This window comes from Nicotiana tabacum, chromosome 11 (assembly GCF_000715075.1).
Source record: "Nicotiana tabacum cultivar K326 chromosome 11, ASM71507v2, whole genome shotgun sequence".
In the NCBI taxonomy this organism is placed as follows: Eukaryota; Viridiplantae; Streptophyta; class Magnoliopsida; order Solanales; family Solanaceae; genus Nicotiana; species Nicotiana tabacum.
Window position 1 is genome coordinate 97229899 of NC_134090.1, and position 23647 is coordinate 97253545.

A 23647-nucleotide genomic window follows, 5' to 3' on the forward strand; every position below is an offset into this window, starting at 1 on the left:
AGATCAATATTAAGTTATTCCGATTTGCCTTCTTCCTTTTGGGAATATGCTTTAGAAACAACAAATTGCATTCTAAATCTGGTTCATTCAAAGTAGTACCTTCAACCCCAGCAGAATTATGGACTGGGCACAAGCCCAGTTTACATCATATTCGAGTTTGGGGTTGTCCAGCACATGTGCTGAGAGGGAAAGCAGATAAATTGGAATCGAGGACAGAAATGTGCATTTTTATTGGATATCCAAAGGAAACGAAAGAAGGTTTGTTTTATTGTCCTAAATAAAAAAAGGTAATTGTTATGACAAATACCAGATTTTTAGAAGAGGACTATTTAATGACTATATTAATAGAAGTAAACTAGTTTTGCAGGAATTAAGCAACGGAATAACTAATGACTCATCTTAGGAACGTATACCAAAAGTTAGCATTGACATACCACTATATTATCGTAGTGGGAGAAATGTCAATAGGCAGCAGAACGCACAAGAGCAATTACCTGACATCTCTTTACCCCAAAGTAGTGAGAGTCATGTTGAGCAACCTGAAATTATTATGCAGCCGGCACTCCCAGAAGAAGTTAATGATATCCTGGCACCGCAATGCATGGAGGATAACATTGAGGCTTCAGTTCCGAAAAATGATGTTGTGGTTCAACAACAAAATCAAACTACACCTTTAGTGACTAGTCGTAGTGGGATAATTATTAAAAAAACTCTCCGGTTTGTGCTCTTGGGAGAATCTTATGATAGAATCCCTGAAGAGCCTGATACAGAACCTCTTAATTACGACGAAGCACTACAGGATATAGACGCTGATAAAGGGTTGTGGCTATGAAATCTAAAATGGAGTCCATGTACTCCAATCACGTCTGGGATCTTGTACAACCACCTACTTGAATCAAACTCATTAGTTGTAGATGGATCTATAAGAAAAATAGAGGAGTGAATGGAAAAGTGTAAACTTTTAAAGCTAGGTTTGTTGCAAAAGGGTCTACTCAAAAAGAAGGGATCGATTATGAGGAAACGTTTTTTTGCCAATAGCTATACTTAAATCCATTAGGATTCTCTTATCCATTGCTGTTCATTACAATTATGAGATTTGGCAAATGGATATAATGACGGCTTTTCTTAATGGAAGTCTTGATGAGTGCATCTATATGGCACAACCAATTGGTTTCATAAAAAGTGGCAATTAGCACATGTTGTGTAAATTTAAAAAATTCATTTATGGATTGAAACATGCTTCTAGAGCATGGAATACTTGTTTTGAAACATCGATTAAAACCTTCAGTTTTGATCAATGTGAAAACGAGTCTTGTGTCTATAAGAAGTGAGATGGAGATAAAGTTACATTTTTTATTTTGTACATAGATGATATTTTGCTCATAGATAATAATGTGAGCACGTTGAATTCAATAAAGGTATGGTTTTCCTCACATTTTGATATGAAAGACTTAGGACAAACAACACATATCCTTGGGATCAAGCTTATGCGAGAACGCAAGCAAAGGATATTAGGCTTATCCCAAGCACTTTATATTGATACTATTCTCACCAGGTTTAGTATGCAAGATTCCAAGAAAAGGTTTTTTTTTCAGGCATGGAATCTCTCTGTCAAAAGATCAGTCCCCAAAAACAACCGATGAGATAGAAAATATGAAGGCGGTCGTTTATGTTTCTGCTGTAGGGAGTCTCATGTATGTTATGTTATGTACTACACGTGATATCTGCTTTATTGTTGGCGTGATTAGTAGATTTCAGTCTAATCCTGGACGAGAACACTGGACTGTTGTTAAACATATAATCAAGTACCTGAAAAGGACTAGGGATTATATGTTGATTTATCACTCAGGTGATCTTGCACCAATTGGCTATACTGATTCAGATTTCCAGTCAGATAGAGATTCTAAAAAATCTACCTCAGGATATGTTTTTACCTTGTGAGATGAAGCCATAAGTTGGAGAAGTATCAAGCAATCATATGTTGTTGATTCCACCATGGAAGCCAAATATATGGTTGCTTCTGAGGCAACTAAAGAGGTTGTTTGGCTCGGGAACATTCTAAAAGAGCTTAATGTAGTTCCTTCGGTTCAAGCACCAATTGTACTTTATTGTGACAATAGTGGTGCAGTTGAAAACTCAAAGGAACTAAGAAGCCATAAAAGGAGTAAGCATATTGAGCGTAAATATCATTTAATTCGGGACATAACTTAGAGAGGTGATGCAAAAGTATTGAAGATTGTGTTAGAGAACAATTTGGCAGACCCATTTACAAAGAGCTTGCCACAGAAGATTTTTGACAAGCATATAGGAGGAATGGGCATTACAGTTGTAGACACATGATTATGAGTCCAAGTGGGAGATTGTTGGGATATATTGTTAACCATGCGGCTTGGATATAGTATTATGTTTTATTCTTTATGGAACAACTGTTTATGTGATTTATTCAGTTTAATAAAGTATTATTTTAAATAGATAATTTGTTACATGTGTGTCCTTTGGTTATGTAGTAGAAAATTTAGTGTATGGAGTCTTGGCTCATGCATAGAAAATTAAATTATCGGTTCTCATAATTAATAAACTATGTTCACAATCGAAGATATTGTTGGGCAAAATATCTTGATGATTGTAGCACAAGATTAAAGTATAATTTATCTTGATTATGAGAGTGGTTTTGTTCCAAGTTCTTGTGCTAGTATACTTAGTGTATATTGAACAGACCAAGTAGAGAAAAGATGTTTTGTACTGAATATATATAAAATATTTTCTCTAATTCATTAAATGAGGTTATACCCCTAATCTTGATATAGTTATTATGATCAATGTGATTTGTTTATTGTTTGATTTATCAAAAGGTACAAATATATTTAGAGTTAGTGTATGCCTAATAGATTGGACAATAACGAACAACATTTGTGAAATATTAATTAGTTGATAGAATCTGTGGCTCGGTTTTGAGTTTGATGATACTCCTTTATGTAAGCTTATAAGTTTTCATGTGAAAACCCGGCCGGTGAATTTTGTTTCCGTCACATGAAATAGTTTAAGCGGAATTATAATGGATTTAATTAGTTGATTAAACTAAATTATCAGTGATTTAGTTTAATTAACTACTATTTATGGGGAGTTAAAAATAAGAGTTAATGAATTTCGAAATTTATATTGAGGAGTTCAATTACAGTTTTTTAATAGAATAAACTGTAATTAATTATAGTAGGATTTAATTCATCCGAATTTCAAATTAATATTGTAATTGGTAATCTCTTATTGTTTCTGTGGTCCCTGCTATACTTAGTAAAAACATGGGCAGACTTGGGAAAAAAGTTATCCTTCTGAGTTAGAGTAGGATTCTACTTTCACTTGCAGAATCCTACATGTTTTTGACCCCCTATTGTGGCTTTCGAAATTATTAAAGGAAGACTATTTTTGACCTAAGAAAGATAGTTTAGAGTTGTATTGTTTTGCCCACTCAAAACAACTTTGTCCAAGGTCTTAGAAGGAGCATAGCAAAAAACTGCAGCCTTGGATTCTTGCTCTGTGGAGGATTTGTGCAACATTTTTTAAGAGGTTAGTGCTTCTAATCTCCGAATTATATCATTGTCTAGTTTACATGTTTGTGATACCTGGATTGTCTGCTTGTCTCGGCTACACATATTCTAACATTGACTAGTAAATACTACCTAACATACATGTGACGTAAATTCTATGTGCTTTATGGGGTAATGTGCTAGATATATGTGTAAGGGCAGCCTGGTGCACGAAGCATTTCGAATTCATACAGGATGCGGGAAAAGGGCTGCATCCCAAGAAGGTGTGATATAGGCAGCCTAAGTATTAGTGGTTGATTCCACTACTCGAATCTGTGACTTATAGGTTAAACAGGAACAACTTTACTGTTGCTTCAAGACTTCCTTTTGCTCGATAGACATATAGAAGATAACAAAGTTTATAAGTTTAATCTTGCAAAGGACGGGTTTAATTTTCTCAGTAAAAGAAGAAAAATGTCGGTATACTAGTTTCTTGTTTGAATTTGAGGGCAGCTCTTCAAAATAATTGTTTAAACTAGATGTGAAATGGTATAGCGTAAGAATAGTACTACAGTAATAGGAAAAAGCGGACGAAATCAGCAATGGTAATACTCTTGAGTAGTAAATCCTAATGTGAACAAAATGATTCCGACCAAAAAGGGGTGATTCTGAAATTAGTGGAATGCAACCTCAACAAAAAGTGACTTGCAGGATCAAACCCAGTCAACTTGGCCAAATTGCATCTTTTTTCCTATAAAAAAAGGAGTATATATAAGGTATATAAAATATCTTTTGATTGTGCATGACCTTTGGAGAAAACTTTGCGATTTTAACTCAAATAAAACAGTATCATACCATATTAAAGAGTATACCTCTCCGGTTTCAAATAATGCAGAGTGACAGATAGCCTGAGTGAGCTGGATTGGTCTCTGCTTTGGCTTCTTGCCTAATGTTTCATTGTTTTGGAGTCAATTTAAGAAATGGACAAAATAAGGGCAAGGTTTATGTATGCACAACACAAGCCAAGAGGTCCCCGTTTTTGCCAATAGTTAATAAAAAGAAGAAAAAGAAAAAAGGTTCCTGCACTATTCCAAAAGTGGTACTAGTATTATTAGCTAGTGGAAACCTCGAGCCGAAGTAATTGTCAGAAAGTTCAATATGGAATTGTTTGGAAATTATTCAAAAGAAAACAGAAACTTTTTTTACACTTTTGTGTTTGGCTAGGAAATTAATCAAGAACCAATAGTTCCATCACTACATACACAAAATGAGAGTAACAGAACCTTTGACAGCTTCCAATGCTGAAATAAACCAGATAATATAATGTTCATAAAGGAAACAAAGATTCACTAGTTTATAGTAATTAGACATTAACTATGACAATAGTCGTGACTACAAACATAAGCAGCGACTAGTACACTCGTTCTCCTTTGGGCAGACGCATATGCTTACATGATCAAGTGAAACAAGACTGAAATTCAGGAGACTTTATTAGTCGAAGACTGAAATTCAGGCCAAAGAAACTAGACTGGTACACTATAACAAACTAAACTTGATTTATATTACAACAAGAACATAAAACAGAATCAGAGCTAGTTGGAAATTTTTCAACCCTGCCCCTCATCAATCCCATATAGCTCCATGTCCATCCCAAGATTGTGAAGAAAGCTCATACGGGTATGCCACAATTGAACTTCCATAAGACGATCCAAAATCCATAAGATGTTCATCACTTGAGCTATTCCAGTATTTCACTACATCTGTTGTAGTTGTGAATTTGTGCAACTTTTCTTTAGAGAGAGAATTGATGTTGTTTTGAGATGTGTCGTCGGCCACGAAATGGAAAGTGGTAATGTCATGGATACTGGGTCTCCTCTTATCTTTGCATCCTGAGAGCTGTCTCTGGTAGTATTTCTGAGCATGACTTGCTACTTGTGTTGGTGTTCTTGAGATTACCATTTTCTTGGATATATTCCTCCAGTCCCCTTTTCCATACTTGTCTAAACCCATTAGAAATCGCCTATATCGATCAAATAAACAAAAACTTTTATTAACCAATTTAAGAAAAAAGGGTGCTAAGAACAAACCAAAAACAATATATGCACCTGTGTTCTTCCTCTGTCCATGGTACTCCTTTCTTTCTTTCTTGATCAGAAGACCTGCCTCTCTTTCTAAATGTTTGTAATCCACAATCAGAAGACGCGAAATAACCAGGATTTGGAACCAATCCAGCTTCGATGTCACAAACATCTGCAGCTAGTTCCTGATATTGCATCATCACATCAAGCACTGACTTTCCAGGGATCATATCTGCCACCTGAAACCACCTATTCGGAGTATTCTCATCGTATATCGCAATAGCACTTTCGAACAGTTTGTTCTCTTCTTTAGTCCATATTGAGCTCTTGTTCATCCAACTTGATGAAGTAGGAAATATAGTTTCCATTTCCACAACGTCAGGACAATACAAGGACTTGATGTGCAAATGACTAGAGGATGAGATTTTTATGACACCCAAAAGGATATTGTGGTATTTAATTCAGAATCGTATACTGGGAATAAGAATACCCTTTTCATGGATTAGAGAATTTAGTGAAAGATTCAAAAGAATCTTGGAAATATAGAAAAGTCCAACTGAGAACTCTAGAAAGAGTTTAAGCTAATGAATTTTCTTGGAAAGAACTTATTCCCAAAAGAAGTTAAGAAGATGTAATGAAATTAAGACCTTTCAGACAACAGAATGAGAGAAGATATAGGAAAATGATGGAGTTTGAAGGAAGCTGATGGGAATCAGTATACCAAATGACAGTGGCAGCAGATTTGTGATGTATCAGTGAATCGTGGTTGGATTAATTATATGAAATGACGAGTTGAAAGAAAATACGTAGTAATAAAAAAGAGACATCGAAAGACGCTTGGTGTCCACCAGTCATGAGATTCGACATATGTATCTAATATTACATGTCACGTGCGGATCTAGGATTTCTAGTACATGGGTGCATTACAAAAAAAAAAAGATAAAACATTCAACTAAGTGCACCATTCAACCTTCTTGGAGCATGAGTGTCAGCAGTTACTATTATATCAATTTTAAAAAAATTGTACATAAAATATCTAATTTTACGGAAAGACCATGGGTTCACGTGCCCCATAATTAAGCCTATAAATCCGCCCCTGGTTACACGTTTATTTCCTCATAAATATTACAAGACCTGTTTTAAGGTTAATGCGGCTGCTAGCAAACTGTGGTTTAGCCATTAAGGGTGTGTTTGGTATGTCGGAAAATTTTCTTGGAAAATAAGTAGTAATCTTACTCATTTTCCGGTATTTGGTACGCAAATTAAGAAAAATAATTTATCAAAAGTATTCATAAATAATTTAGATACAATAAACATAAAGTCATAAACTGTTTATTGTTTGGGAGAGGGGTGGGGGTTCGGAAAAACGAAAAAACAAATAATTGAAAATACGAAAAAAAAAAAAAAAAGTAAAACAAAAAATAGTTTTTTTTTGCCGCGCAGGGGGTGACGGGCTGGGCTAGGCTGGGTGGTGGTGCATAAAAACAAAAAAAAATAGAAAATTGAAGTTGGAGGGGGTTGGGGTTAGATGTGAGGGTAGATGGAGTTTTTGAAAAATGTTTTCCTAACTTTTGTAAGGAAGTCATTTTCCTCCAATTTCAAGAAAATATGATATCTAGAAAAATATTTTTCAAACTATTTTGTGCAGCCAAACAGTAAAAAATAACAAACTATTTTCCGAAAAATATTTTCCCTCGTACCAAACACACCCTAAAAGTAAAAAGTTCACACTTTTATGTTAGCATAAACAAAACTCTCTTTTTTTTTGTCCTTTTGAAAAAAAATTCAAATTTACTCCTGAAATATTTGATTTGTCTTATATTTACCTTTTGGTCCATGTAAACCCTGCACAGTTAAGTTTATCTAATATTTGCCTTTTCCTCTTACGGTTAAGTCCAGCTTAATTCTGACGTTTGTCACAGTGGACAAACATAATAGCCATATGTACCTCTAAACTATCACATTACTGTATATTTACCGGTTGTCATACTTTTGTAGCTGAAACGAGAAATCAATTTCGACGTTGAATTACACTGTAAATTTGATATCGTTGAATTCATCTTTATAAACTTTTGACTCTCTTAAGAAAACTTTTAAATCAACTTTTTAAAGTATAATCTAATCCATAATTAGAGAAATGGGTATATGAACCAAAAGAGTGAGCACTTTTAAATCTTTTATAGAACTTAATGGCTAATGATGCCAGGAACACATCCTGCTTTACAAACTTGTATTTTTCATTCTATTTAAAAGTAACATTATTTGTATATCGTGTTGAATTTCAATAATTTTTCTTTTTCGGTCTTGTCTTTTTAAAATGGTGAAAAAATGGATAATTGTCTTTTCCCAGCGTGTTAACTTTATCGATGGTCATTGAACTTTTGTGTTTGTTACCCAAAAGTTACTTTTCTTTTCTTTTTTTGTTACGTAAAAATTATTTAACTTTGTGTTCATTACACAAAAATCTCTTTTATTTCTTTTGTTACACAAAACTCATTACTTTGCTCTAGTTATCATAAAAGTCATATTTTTACTTGAAAAGTCTATTATGCCCTTGATATTATATAAGCATTCATATTTATGTAATACCTTCTATATTATATACTATATAATTTTAACTATGTATTTTATTTATAAATAAAATAACTTAATATTATTTTATTTGTTATTTTTATAATATATTTGTATATTTAATTTTTTTTAACGTTAATTTTCAAAATATATTAGTAGTGTTATTAAATTTATCAGTAACGTTAATATATATTAGTAAAAAAATAAATCGGCAAGTACATTTCCATGAGAAAATTCGTAGGTAAACAAACAAAGAAAATGAGGAAAAAATCATATGTTAATCTAAAGGAAAATCCCTAGGTACTACATGCGAATTTAGCTGAGGATATTTTTTTGGGGATTTATCTGGGCAATTGGTTATTTGGGAAATTACACTACTAGAAATTCGGGAAAAACTGTCCAAAAAAACCGACCAAAGCTGGTCGGTAATGGCCAATAACCGTCCAAAACGCGACCATTAATGTGTGGTCGGTATTTTGAAGGTCGGAAGGGCATACCGACCAAAGTTGGTCGGAAATTACCGACCAACTTTGGTCGGTCAATTAATTCAAAAAAAATTGCTGAAAAAAGTTGTTTTATAACGCTATTAATATATCTTGAAAATTAACGTTAAGAAAAAATTAAATATACGAATATATTATAAAAATAATAAATAAAATAATATTAAGTTATTTTATTTATAAATAAAATACATAGGTAAAAATATATTATATAGTATATAATATAGAAGATATTACATAAATATGAAGGTTTATATAATATCAAGGGCATAATAGACTTTTAAAGTAAAAATGTGACTTTTGTGATAACTAGAGCAAAGTAAAATGATTTTTGTGTAACAAAAAAAGAAAAGTGACTTTTGTATAATGAACACAAAGTTAAATAATTTTTACGTAACAAAAAAAGAAAAGTGACTTTTGAATAACAAATACAAAAGTTCAATGACCATAAATAAAATTAACTCTTTCCCGGGACTCCTCCTAACATATACGAAGGAGTATGATTTGTTCAAGAAATTCCTATGTTAAAAGATTTACAACAGAACTGCTTGTTGCCATATAAATGACATCGAAGCGGTAATTGAAAATTTTGAATAGATATTTTGGGGAAAAAAAAGAAGATGAAGGGCTAGTCGCAGTCCACTTAGGCCCGGGTGAGCTAGCACTCCAAAAGTAAGAGGTGGATCCAAAATTTTTAGTTTATGGATTCCTACAAAAATTTCAAGTTAATATACAATAATAAATGAATTAACGAATTGGATTCCAAGCTAAATATTTTTATATATTTAATGAATTTTTCAATACAAATACTAAATTTAAACAAAACTTACTGGGTTTACGAGAACCCGTAACTAATACACTAGATCCGCCCCTGCCAAAAGCCTCTTTTAAGCGAAGAGTTGAGTACGATAGGACTATTGAATTGTAGCCTGTTAGAATTGGACTAAGTTGAGTTCATGCAACCCGTTTTGAGAATGTAACATAACTTTGATCATTTGGCTAAATTGTAACAATTTCATTGTATGCCTTATTTGTACCCTCACATTTAAAGTATACCCATATTTTAATTATTGTGCACAAAATACTAGTGCTAACATGAAGTTGAAAAGACAATTTCATCCTTATGCCGTCAGTGCATACTTAGCGGTGAAGGTTAATTTAACAACAACGACCGCTTTGTGGCAGCAGATTCTTCATTCTTGGTCCTTGAATAGCACATCTAGAAGTGCTCTCGATGATGATTCCACTGAAGCTCTCAATTGTCGAGCCCAGTACAAGTTCTTATATGTCTGAAGTCAGAATACTTAAGCCTAACTTCAGATATTTATGTCTGAAAGGAAACTTTCAAACCTAACTTCACACATATATGTGAAGTTGTTTACCCGCAAAATGGTACAGTTCAAATTTAATACGTAGTTTATAGACAAGTGAATTGATTTGATCTAAAAATAATAAAGAGATATGACTAAAATTAAGATTTAGCAATTGAAATTAAAGAAGATAACAAGTCTGGCTCCAAACTCAACGTCTCCGAGAGCAAAAGTGAAAATAACAATAAAAAGCAAAGAAAGTTGTTGAATTGAGAGCAAAATAGTAAAATAAAGCTATGGTATGGAGAAAGTTTCATGTGCCTACAATGGTTGTTGATCCCATTATTTATAGCTCTACCTAGGAAAACAAAATCCTAGGATCAAGATCCTCTTAAATGATAATAAAAGAGTCATAGATGAACATGTAACGGCTGGTCTTGAATGCAAATATTCTCTGCAATGGTCGCTCAATTATTATTAGTGAATGTTCTCTTATTGAATGCTCTCCGACGATAGATCTTTGAACTTCTACCACCGACTATGCTCCCTTTGGGATTTACTCGATATCGGTTACACTCGTTGTATCCAGTATTGATTGTTTCCCGACTCCTCCTTTGCCTATCTTTAGTTTCATGTGTCATGTTACCATTCAACCATCTGTTATAAACTAATTTTACCCATACAGATAGTCTCTCTACTTTTCGGTGACATAACTTAGTGTTAACGGGAAGTAGGTGAAGATTCCTTTCTTAGCGAGAAAGTTCATGAACAGTCTCTGACACTTGAAAGGACGCACGTCTTCTCACATTTAATACCCCAAACACGTGTTGCCCCGCGATTCAGCAAATATTTTGGCCGATTTTCGAGGTAATCATGACCATAATTTTTGTCATCTATAACTTCTCTGTTACTCATCATTTTTACTTCTCCACTTTCACAATTTACATTAGTCTTTCTTCATTCTACATTTGCTTAGAAATTTTTTTACTTCCTTCAACTTTCTCGGCAAGAATTTTTCTTTTACAAACCTCATACCATCATGCCTCATACACTGTTTTCTACGGTAATACCGGTTTTTTCTTCAGTGGAGGCCCGAAGAAAAACAAAAAAAAAGGAGGTTAATGTTGAGTCTGATCCTCCAACTGTTAGAACCATCATACCTCTTCAACTAAACACTGCAAATGACCTCCAAGAAAAAGCTCCTTCCTCATCTTCTCAAGGCAGTCGATCTTGGCCAGTTCGTAAGTATCCCTCCTCTATTCACCCTTCCGGTAACCCAACGGTGAAAGAGGACTGCAACAGCCCAAATATTGAAATTCTCGCCCCAGTATGGTAGTGTGAGTTACATACTCCAATTAGGGGTTTATGTATATTTATACATATCCATTCACCTTGGGTCCATTCTCTTTGGGATCGAGTGAAGGGCTCGACCCAATAATTTTGGAGTTCTGCCACTGGCATCAAGTCTGTTTAGCATAAATGGGGTCATCTATATGGCGGATGGTGGCATGCCTTCGTCAGTTGTGCATAGACCGGTAAAACTCTAACTCTTGCACACATAATGAATCTTTACTCTCCCAAGATTTTCTGTGGGGGAGTAATAAACTTCAGCAAGCATGGTCACCATGCCCTCCTCACCAGTGTAGACGGCGACAACAATCGTGGATGGACAGAACAATTCATCATTATTGCTACCATGGATATCTTCCCGATCACAACTCCAGCCTTCCCCGAGTCGTGGAACCTTTTTCATAAGTTTTCGGTTATCTGCTTCCTTTCTTCGCGAAAAGATCATTTCGTGTTATTGCTGGTTTTCTTGTTTCTTTTGTTTCAGCTACCCGATGGGAACCGCCAAGGTTAATGGCCTGGACCATTGGATTCAGAAAATTCTGGAAATCACGACTCTAGGATCCCGCCGGTGGAAGGAAATGGCCCCCAAATACGGGTGGAAGGCCAAGAACCATGGTAAGTTAAAACACCCTTTCTTTTATCCTCATTCGAACGCAAATAATCTTTTGAATAGATAGATTGCTAACTCCATTTTTCCTATTACAGGGCTTCCGAGGGGCTCCATCGCCTGCCCCAAAGTCGACGCCTTAGATGGCCCCGAGGAGGCCAAGAGGGTATTTGTTACGCCCCAACCTCGGGAGTGCAACCAGCGCCCAACCGAGTGAACCCGGTCGAGCAAGCTTATCTATCATTTCCTACCCGACTCATTCATAACCCGAAAAGGAAATGCATCACCATTTGTTAAACAGGGAGAGATCAGATATATAAATATGTAAACATTGCTAGTTCATTTTTACTTAAACACAATATGCCATGGTTAAGTTCTCAAAAGTACATACAGTTAACAATCTAGTGGAGAAGAGTTTCAAAATACAACGTAATCCAGTGACCACCCCGACACCCATACATGACCCACATAAACGTCTACGAACCTCTAAGGATACAAAAGACCAACATGATAATACCGGCAACAAGGCCCCGACTATACCTCAAAATGTGAAATTTATACAAAAGAAGAACTACATAACCCCTGGGAGAAATGGGGGCTCACCAAGACTGCTGTGAGGAGAGAAAGAGAGCACCACTATCTGTGATTGGTGCTATCTGCAATAGAACCACCTACATCCATTCAAAGATGTAGCGCCCCCAGCAAAAGGGGCGTTAGTACTGTCGAATAGTACTAGTATTCAAGGAAAACACAAATCTTAGAAGGATGAACAGTTAAACAAATAGAAGGCAGTTATAAGAATCGACAAGTACTTCACAGCATTATAAGGAAACACCAAATAAGGATCACATAGTTCCGGTTCAATCTTTCCATCTCTTTAGGTTAATAATCTCTAGTGCCAAGTGCCACAAGTCATAATGCCATCGTGTTCTCGGCCCAACCGACTAAGCCTTCCCAAGTGAGACATATACAAATTTACAATGATAATCAGAAATCCAACGTAAATGCCACCATGTGTACAGCATGACGTCCGATCTCGGCCCAATCGGCTAAGCCATCTCACTTTCTTGGGACATAACCTCTTTCAATTTTTCATTTAATTCACTTTTCTTTCCATCTTCCATTACATGGCACAAATAGCCCCATTTATTAGGTAGTTCTTGGCACTTGGACGCATTTTATAATTCAAGTCTTTCCCTTTAATATTTGTTCAAATAACTTCATCATCCATGTCAATAAGTGCTATCATATAAGGCATGCACACATAAGGAACAAAAAAGAAAATCTTGGAGAACATAATCACATTTTCAAATAGCATGATTTCAGGGTAAACACTTAGAACAATTATGGAACAAAAATCTTCAACCCAAACACATTAAGGCAATCCATCTAGTATGATCAACTCGGAACTCACGCCAATTATTCGGACACCAAGAGTTCTACACTAAGAAGAAGAGGGTTAGCCATATATACCTTAATTGAGTCTTCCCCTAATTCCTACGACAAGTTTCGTAACCTTTGGCACCTTCAATCTATTTAACAATGTAGCACAATTGAACTCATTATTACAAAATTGATCATAGCCCTAGCTCACTTGAGCATTATATCAAACATTATGTGTTTGTTAGGGTCTCATGGCCCTTTTTTATTGGAAGATTCCCCCAACCCATTTCTCATTCTTTCTTATCTTTGTTATAGCACTCCCCCACATACCTTAGGATCACATGCATGCAAGGTAACCACCCTAATTCCCATGCATTACCTCATTAATGGTCCATTTTAGCTACCATATGGGATTGAGAGCTTGGTGATAGAAGCTTACCTCTTGGAAGGGAGACCTAGGTGCCTTGATTGTTAGTCTTCAAGATGTTTAGGATAGGATTTGATGAACATCTGGTGGAGACATTATTCCCCTCTCTTTGATCCTTCTCTCTTACTCTAATTATCAGAGAAATATGCTGAAAATGGCCTAAGGGGGGTGTTTTAACGGAATGGGGGTCGGGTTTTATATTAAGAAAATAGGTGCCGCGACACAGGTCACATAATAGTTATGCGGTCCACAAAGTGAGCACAGAAAGAGCCTCAGGAAGTTAAGGTTTTTGACTGAGTATGCGACCGGTATGCGGTCTGTATATCTATTCTGCGGTCGCATAATGCACCGCAGAAATTCCCTCCGTAAAAATTCAAGGCAGATATGCAATCAACATGCAGCCCACATAGCGATTATGTGATCGCACAATTGGTCTGCATAACAAGCCTCAAAATTGGCCAACTTTCTGTTTCACTCTGCAGCCATTATGCGGTCCCCAGAGTGATTATGCGGCCGCATAATGGGCCGCAGAAATGCGTTCTTTTGAGAAACATTTTCCTCTAAGTCTGCAGGGTGTTTCTCAATCCAAAAGGTTCAAACCGCGGTGAGCTAATAACGCGGGAACCAACTCGGCACAATAAAATCCTGAGTTTTGGTTAAGAATTTTACGGGTCTTTACAGTATTGCAAAATGTCGTTGCTCGGAATAGAGCTTGTGGATCTTCCGAGCCACCGAAGGAATCTCCTCTCAATGTGCCCGGCTTGGTCCTGGAGTTTTGCTTAGAGTTTATCAATTTCATCTTGGAGACCTTCTCTTTATGCTTTTATGGCGCTGAGGTGGGAGTCAAGTTCAATATTGGTAGTTGAGTGAAGCCAATTTTGCTCCATGGTCTTCTACAACCTCTCTTCTATTCGAGACCTCTTCTCCTCGACAGCATTGTCCTCCTTGGTTTTGGAGCACAAGTCGGCCTTTATATTATTAACTTTTTCCTCGAAGGCAGACTTATGCTCGACAGCGGCAATTACAGCATGCTGAAGTTTGATCCACTTAGCTTTAGCCTCTCTAAGTTCTTTGTGCAGTTGATCAGCTTCTTGGTTGTGGGCTAACTTATCTTGTTCTCTATGCTATAACCAAGCCTCGAGCTCATCCATTTCTGCAACTTTTGCCTCCAGCACCGGGAAGGGCGCGGCAAGCTAGTTCCTTTCAGCTAAAAGTTGATCCTACTCGGAAGCAAGTCCTTGTTTATCAAGGATCAACCTCTGCATGTCTTCAAAAGAAAGATGGTTAACCTATAAAAGAGAAGATTGAAGTTAGGATTTCCATTGCAATATGTAAGCAAAAAAGAAGATAGGAGGAAACTAGTATGATACATGTGTCGTACTATGCATGTTGTTGTTTATCAAACACTCCCCGGATAGGGGGCCATTTTCTTCCAATCCTTTGTCGAAGCCAGCGGCTTCATATAGTTGCAAGCTCCACCGGCCTGGAGAGGAGATGACACTCCTTTGAGATCGAAAGTGCGTTCAGGGTTGGTTACGGTAAGTTCTTGGGGTTGGTCCCAACTTCTCGGCATTGACTTCCCGAGTGCTCTGAGTTTCCTTCCTCAAAACCAAATCTCCTACTTTGAAATAACGGAGATTGGACCTGCGATTATAATGTCTTTCCATCCTTTACTTTGAGCCACCATCCTTACGTACGCCAAGTCCTGATGTTCATCGAGCAAAACCAGCTTTATCAGCACTGCTTCATTGTTTTTTCTTTATTTTCTCGGGAAAACCTCAAAGTTGGTTCTCCTACTTCCACCAGTATCAGAACTTCTGCAATTTATGTGAGAGAGAAAGGTGTTTCTCCCGTGCTCAACTTCGTCATTGTCCGATATGCCCATAACACTCCCGGTAGCTCATCAGTCCACTTACTTTTGGCATCTTCTAACTTCTTCTTATGGTTCTGAATAATTACCTTGTTGGTTGATTCCGCCTGTCCGTTAGCACTTGGATGGTATGGCGAATATGTAATTCTATTGATTTTTAATCCTTCCAAAAAATTTGTAACTTTTGAACCTAGGAACTGTTGTCCGTTGTCATAAGTGATTTCCTTCGGCATTCCATGTCGACAAGATTATGTGATCCCATAGGAAGTCGACCACTTTGTGTTCACCTATCTTTTGGTAAGGTCCTGCTACAACCCATTTAGTAAAGCAAGCAATTAAAACTAAAAGAAACCTTACCTTCCCGGGGGCCAGTAGTAGAGGACCAACTATGTCCATCCCCCATTTCATGACCAGCCATAAGTACAACACCGAATGCAAAAGTTCTGATGGTTGGTGCACCAATTGTGCATGACGTTGACATTTTTCACACTTTTGAACGAATGCCTTTGGGTCATGTTCCATCAAGGGCCAATAGTAACCTACCCTAATCAGCTTTAGAACTAATGAGTCTGTACCAGAATGATTCCCACAAACTCCTTCGTGGACTTCCCCCATCACGTAGTCCGCCTCCGAGGACCCTCAACGCCGGGCCAATGGTCCTTGGAATGACCTCCTATATAACTGTCCATCTACGAGGCAGTAGTGAGCCTCCTTGGTATGCAATGCCCGGGACGCCTTTGGGTCCTTAGGTAATTTACCATGTTTGAGGTATTTGATACACTCGTTCCTCCAGTCCTCGACAAGGTTGGTCAAATTTACCTCGTTGTAGCCATCCACATCCAACACCAAATGTAGGAGTTGGACGACCGTACCAGAATCAGATCCTTTCATCTCTGTGGATGACCCCAAATTGTCCAACGTATCTACATCCACATTTTCTTCCCTTATAATGTATGTTATTGACCATTCTCTTAATCGTGCAAGAAATGTCTGAACAAAGTCTCCACCAGTCCACTTTACTCTTCGCGATCGTGACCCTTCTTCCGCGATCGCGATATATACCAAACAATACCAGAAACCAGCAGCTGCAATACATAGAGAAATGGTTTGAAACCATCCTGAAACATACCTGAGGCCCCTAGGATCCCATCCAATCATACCAACAAGTCTCAATACCTTATTCAAACTTATCCAAAGGCTCGAAATGACACGAATAACATCAAAATCCCAAATCCATGATCAAAATCCTTCTTTTATCTTTCGAACACTCAAACCTCGTTGAACGCGTCCGAATCATACTTAAACATTCCAGAATAACGCCAAACTTTGCGTATAAGTCACAAATCACTATATGAACTCAGTCCCAGGCTCGAAATCCCAAATGGACATCAATAACACCAAAGTCCACTTCAAATCAAACTTAGAAAATTCAAAAATCTTCAAAATGCCAACTTTCCACAATGAGCGCAGAAATGTTTCCGGACCATCCGATACTCAACCCGAATATACTCCCAAGTTCAAAATCATCATACGAACCTATTGGAACTTTCAAATCCCTACTCCAAGGTCACTTACTGAAAAGTCAAGCCTTGGTCAACTCTTCCAACTTAAAGCTTCCGAATTGAGAATTTTCCTTCCAAATCAACTCCGAACTTCCCAAAATTCAATTCCGACCACACGTACAAGTCATAATACATGATGTGAAGTTACTAAATGCCTCAAACCGCCGAAAGACGTGCTAGAGCTCAAAACGACCAATCAGATCGTTACATTCAGTGGACAAGGTTTGTCTTCTCTTTCATATTTCAATGGACAAGGTTTCATTCAAATTTTACATCATCTTCTACTCTTTGATCCTTTGGACAACTTATTTTGAAAGTTCTGACTATCTATTCTTTCCGTAAGACACAAGTATTTTACATCAAAAGCATTCTTTTGTTATTAACTGTGTTTCTGGTCCTGAAAGGTCCTTCTATGTGCACATTTCCTCGATTTTTTTTCTTTTTTTTTAAATGCATGCATTAGTTAATTTAGTTTCCAGACATTTTCATTTCGAAGGTACATGATTCTATTACAGAAATCCACACCAGCAAAGGCTTGTCTTAACTCACGTCTGGTTTCCAGTTGTTTTGTAGTAAGCTAGAGTCCAGATGCTCAATGACTAAAGGAGCGCCACATGCATAGTTGACAAGATTGAGTAGAACATGTGGATATAGTTAACAAACTAAGACTTCCATGCGTAGGTTCGTAGTTAGTATAGTTTCATTTAGCAACACACTGAAATGTCTGAGCATTTTGAGTTCAAGCAATTGTTGCTTTTGGTGGACTTCAGTAGCAGCTAATCTTCTGCGTGACACATTTCAGATCGGCGACAAGAAGCATAGAATCCATGCTAAAACATAGGGACATAAGAAACTTTAAAGACTTCACAAAAGTATGAACATTTCAATGCAGCTAAACCAAATCTGGATTTGTACAAGTCATTTGCAGATCTGTAACTTTCAGTTCCTTTTATGTGATAAATCAGTAAGAATACTGTAGTATAACATATTGCGGTCTTAATTGTACAATATTTCCTGCAAAAATAAAGACCTTTCTTTCTATAACCTCATGTAGGGTAGAATGGATAGACAAATCATGTTGCCTGTTACGATTTTCTATTATATGATATATTGCGGCTCTTGGCTGATACAGATGGAAGCCCGTTTCCTGGAAAAATCCAAGATCCCATCAACAAGAGCATGACCTGACTTGCCTCTTGAAGGCTGAATCTCCCCTTGAACAACAATCAATTCTAATCATAAGTCACAGTGGAATTTCCAGGTCCATAGTTCATTTACTGTGTTTCTTTACTTCACTATACAGTATGACCCCAAAAACTGTGAATGTATAGCCAAGCATCCCCGTTACTGATACCGGATTTCTAAATATTAAGATGGAGACAACAACAGCTACAGCTCCTTTTGCATTTCCCAGGACCTGTAAAGGCAAGAGAGCTTGTTAAAGAAAACAGCAACAACAGAAGAGATACATCTCTCCTCACTCAAACCACCCCCAAAAAATAAATGTAAAGCACTATGCATCAAAAGGCCAATGAAAGAACAAAAGGAACACATAAAAATAGAAGGAACATACTATAAGTAGACTACACCTCTCCATCTCCAAAAGTGTAAGTGATTGTACAATAATGTTAAACCCTCTGTAAATCAACTTTCAACTCGTCCATCTATATCATAGAATCTCTACTTCCCAAGACAACATACTACATAACCACAAAAGCCAATACAAGCAACACGACAATAACTTATGTTTCCCCAATTACTATTAACCAATAACCATTTTCGGCTTAGATCAAAGTCCAACATCGACATCCAGATTCGGAATGAAAACTATAATGCTCTATAATAGTTTAGCCTTGATGCCACTTCTTCATAACAAGCGATAAGATACCTATATTTTTAAACAGGAAACATAATTACAAACTGTATGCTTACACACATTATGGCTGCTCTTTCCAACATATCTCAACCCATAATTTGATGAATAATTCAAACTTTATTTGCTTAACCTATCCTATGTGCTAATCAAAGGGGATCATGTTCTTTCATATGGAATATATGTGCTAACCAGAGGGGCATGTCTTATTGGGTTCTTCTGTTCATCAAATAGCTGCTCAAATTAAAAGAAATCTCCTATGTATGGCTTTGAGCACATCTACGTATCTAATCCTCCCAAAGCTTCAAGTGAAACCTTGTACTTCTTACAAGGTTCAATTTTTACTTAGCTATTTGTGCAACTCTCCAAAGTACAATTAAACAGCCTCATGCAATTCATTGGTCTCCATGAGGATCAGGGAATATGAATATTCCATACAGTTGCACATATCCATTGAGTTAAAAAATGAACTACTCGCGCTAGAGTCCAGATCAGTCAACAAAAGACAGAACACAGAGAATGAATCCATAATGTATAGATTACAGATGGATGAGAATCAGTACGAAATATCTGAAAAACATCATTAGCTGTAAAAGTTGATACTACCAGGCACCAGCAACTGCATAGTAGGAGATCCATTAACTTTTTATAATAACTGAGAAATCTCGAGGTCCAGCGACACAAGGTAGGTTCGAAACTCAGTGGATGATGGGCCTGCCCTCTATCCTTCTCCACTTAAGTATCAGGCTTTTCTACAGCAGGGCTCGAACCCGTGACGCACGCCTAACATATACATCATGCGATCCGTTCTTACCCGTAGACCAAAGACGGCGAGATCCATACACTTTCCAAGCATACTAAATCATTTCAAAAAAAAAAGGGGGGGAGGGGGGGGGGGGGGTGTAAAAGCTTTTAAATGTAGACAAATCATTTTCCAGAACCTTTTTCTCAAAATTAAATGGAAAAGAATGAAAGTGCTTCCTCGAAAGCAAATGACAAACTAAGACAGCTATATTTGATGAAGAGCATGAAAAGCCAGGAAAATCAAATAAGTAAAATAGGATCTTCATATTTTGTACATACTTTGTGGACTTGTTACAAATCAAGACATGAACATATCCAGACTATAGATAAAAGAACATAGGGATTATGTGATAACACCACTGATTTCTGAATTCAAATACAAGCACAACTCATCTCATCCGACAAAATCAAGGACTATAAAAATATGTAGTGAGTATCTTGAGTAGAGAATCAAGAAAGAATACCTGAAGTGTCAGAGCACTAGTGTGTTTAGTGACGAGAAAGTTGGTCAAGTTTACAAAATATGCAAGGGCTGAATTGAATAGCAACAACCAGACGATTGTAATATCATCTCTTGCAAGTGCCAAAGTGATACCAACTACATTTTCTTCCATCATTACTGTCACGGGTAATAGAAGTACAACTGCTATAGGAGCCATGTAGAGTAGAAGGTTCATGGAATTCAGCTTCTCCCTTGATAAACGGAATATATTTCAGAATCCTATCCTATGTCCAAATGTGCAAAATTTGGCAACAGATTGACTGAAATATAGAACACATAAATGCATGTAACCATTACCCTTCCGATGACAGCAAAATCCCTTGAAGCACAGATTTGAGTGCCCTAGCAGCTGTTGCACCAATACACATGATGAAACCAAATAAGTGAAAACTTGGCTCACCCTAAAAAGAAATACAACTATGAATCAGAAGCAAGATGGATTTATTCCCACAGCATTGTACCACCAAAACTAATTGCCAGCACAATTTCGTCATCTTGAGTATTAGTGAGCCCTTTCCATAGCCTAGTGTCACGTCCTTAGTTGTTAACCAAGTACACGTGCGGCACTTGACAGCTCATTCACGATCTTGCACAACTTACTCACGTTCTTGTTATGTCAAGTCAGCCTTGCTACACTCAAGATCGCTAAGAGAATGGAAGAAAGAACACAAGAGAATTGTTAAAGGAAGCTTTTTATTAGGGAGAACTTGAATTGTTTGCTTGATGAATTACAAATGAATGGCCCCCTTTATATACTAGTTTTCTAGGGGCTAGTGTGTAAATATTAATTATTGCACAAGTCCTTGATATTTACAAGATAAGGGCTTTTTCTAGAATTCTCTACAAGCCTAGAAGATTCCAAGGACTTTCCTAGCAAATCCATAAGGATCTAGGTTCTTCCTAAGGAAATGTCCATACCTCTCTAGAATCTTCTCACAAATGCTAGCATTCTTCTTATGTAAGCTTCCACATGGCATTAATATATGCCAAATGGCGCCTATGTGGCATGATGACATGGCGGGTATCACACTAGGCTTCACAGCTATATCCTTTAACACAACTTACACAAGCTTAAATATTGGGTTGCGATTGACAAATCTAATCTACAACAAAAAATTGTTCTTACCCAAATATTCAACTAAATCTGAAAGGAATAATACTCAAAGCATTTATCTTTAAAAAGTTCATTCATCTTAAAGCCGGCTATCTGATGGTTATAACGTAGACATGATTTATATCTTCACATAGCTCAAACATAATGGTCCTCTCTCTTAATACATCCTCTCAACAAAAAGGGTGGAAGGAGGGGGGCTACATTGCAAAAGAAATCATACAAATTTGAACTATTCCTTTTTTTTTTGGTATCTAGGCCAGTTAGTATGCATCTCGACTAATCCAATAGGTAACATGTCATGTCTAGCCCATAAGCACAGGTTGTCAAGTTGATCCTTGCTCACAACAATTGTTGTACCTCGGATTCCAAGGATATACAGGTTGTTACTCCCATGCCTCACTCACTAAGCTATCCCATCTAGGGATAAAAATCATGGCAGTTTCTTTAATAAAACATAAACTTGAACTCTAATTTTATTTTTAAACAATCGAGAAATCCCATAGGCCAGTGGCGCACGGTTTGCCTAACCGACACTTCACGTGCTCTTGCCACTAGACCGAAGCCATGAACTCTAATTGATTAAAAAACAATTTAAGCTGTCCCAATTCATTAGGCATTGTACCATAATTCAAGCTAAGAGTTATACGAAATATGCATAAGAAAAATACATACCCCACTGGCAATGATAACGCCGGCGACAACAGGAAGGAGAGTAGCATAAGTCAACCAGGATTCCCTCCTCATTGTCATCAAATAGGCAAAAACAGCAGTAAAAAAAGGCGTAGTAGCACCAATAGCCTGATTGAATGAAACAGGCAAGTACCTAAGTGAAATGTTGCCACTAACCACAGAGCCACAGAAGACGAGGCTCAAAGCAGAGATCTTCATAAACTGAACCCTAGATCTCATAGTTTGCATTGGAACAATTTTCATCCAAGCAATGGCTATGTAGCTGAATAAAGAGCAAGCAGTCATATGACACATTGTGAGGAAAATTGGGTATTTGAAACCATAATTGCTTAGCAAATACTTGTTCAGTAATAAAACCCCAATGTTTGATGAATACCATGCTGCTACCAGCGCTATCGTGAAGAATTTGCCGGATGTTTTCATTATAAATTAATCCCAAATAATTCACCAAATTAAACCATAAAGCCTAAGACTATAAAAGAACGAAGAAGAGGTGAATTTTTGACATCAATGTATCCCACACAATTTCATAAATAACTAAAGGGGAGAAAAGATGTTGTTTGACAAGTACATTCGAAGAGAGGTAGGAAACTAATAAAAATCGGAAAAGGGTAAAAGAGGAGAGAGAAATAGGGTGGAGTTTGAGAACACGGTAGGCGGACGCAGAATTTGCAGAGAATACAAAAGAGAAAGGTAAACGCGAGCGAAACGGAGGCGAAGTGTTGCGTAGTAAAACTAGTTGAGTTTTCGCGTTAGTATTTCTTTCCAGCAAATAGAATTGCCGATTGGGAGTACAATGCTTAACATATCCTTCCTCAACTTCAATTAAGATGAGGTTGTTTTACTTAGGCACAAAATTTAAGAAAGAAAGGAAGACAGAGCTTGCTTTTTGTGACCAAATAGGATAACTAGTTGAGTTTTCGCGTTAAAATACATATCCTTCCTCAACGCGAAAATAGGTTCCTATAGAACCTATTATTAAAATACATGTTTACCTTTAAAATAGGATAACAATTAAATTTATACGCGGTTTTAAGGATACGTGATATGACTTGATACAAATTAAGAAGACGAATTAATATTGAAATTAACGATAAGAAAATAAATGCAAACCACACAAATTGAACAACTTTAGCCTCTGAATTTAATCACCCTTGAGCCAAGAAATGTCTCCTAATGTTAGAACAGAACAAGATGATAAGAACTAGAAATGATCAGCATATTGCTTTCTTTGTGCGTGTTACAATGTATGTTACAAATGATCAGACCCCTCTTTATATAGTAGGGGTGTCCTACTCTTGATACAATTCTATACAAGGTAAAAAATCTCATGATTTGCCAATTAATCGGCCTCTCCTTGATACGTGCCGAGATTTCCGCCGTGGTCTCCAACCAATTGCGGATATTTCGGTCTTTTGTTATTCGGATCGAAATTTTCCTCGATCTTGTTCGATCTCGGCGTCACGAGCTCAACAATGCAAC

The 23647-nt window shown here is 36.9% G+C and overlaps 2 protein-coding genes across 2 annotated transcripts; both read right to left on the reverse strand.

Annotated features, from left to right (window-relative positions):
• Positions 1-4850: 4850 nt before the first annotated feature.
• Positions 4851-6385, reverse strand: LOC107819472 (transcription factor DIVARICATA). Its single transcript, XM_016645575.2, has 2 exons — positions 5630-6385; positions 4851-5544 (listed from the first exon to the last, which is right to left on the reverse strand). The coding sequence occupies exons 1-2, from the start codon at positions 5968-5970 to the stop codon at positions 5148-5150; spliced, it is 738 nt and encodes a 245-aa protein (XP_016501061.1). The 5' UTR covers positions 5971-6385; the 3' UTR covers positions 4851-5147.
• An 11656-nt stretch (positions 6386-18041) lies between these two features.
• LOC107819463 (putative sugar phosphate/phosphate translocator At3g11320) lies at positions 18042-23062 on the reverse strand. Its single transcript, XM_016645568.2, has 4 exons — positions 22148-23062; positions 20659-20762; positions 20324-20552; positions 18042-18599 (listed from the first exon to the last, which is right to left on the reverse strand). The coding sequence occupies exons 1-4, from the start codon at positions 22586-22588 to the stop codon at positions 18453-18455; spliced, it is 921 nt and encodes a 306-aa protein (XP_016501054.1). The 5' UTR covers positions 22589-23062; the 3' UTR covers positions 18042-18452.
• Positions 23063-23647: the final 585 nt, after the last annotated feature.

Bases quoted from the DNA above. Each gene is read 5' to 3' on its own strand.
- LOC107819472 (XM_016645575.2), bottom strand. From the start codon at position 5,970: ATGGAAACTATATTTCCTACTTCATCAAGTTGGATGAACAAGAGCTCA. The intron at 5,545-5,629 runs GTGCATATATTG...TGATCGATATAG, and splicing joins TGGACAGAGGAAGAACACAG to GCGATTTCTAATGGGTTTAG.
- LOC107819463 (XM_016645568.2), bottom strand. From the start codon at position 22,588: ATGAAAACATCCGGCAAATTCTTCACGATAGCGCTGGTAGCAGCATGG. The intron at 20,763-22,147 runs GTATGTATTTTT...ATTTCTTTTTAG, and splicing joins GCGTTATCATTGCCAGTGGG to GGTGAGCCAAGTTTTCACTT. The intron at 18,600-20,323 runs GTATTCTTTCTT...TTGCCTTTACAG, and splicing joins CTAGTGCTCTGACACTTCAG to GTCCTGGGAAATGCAAAAGG.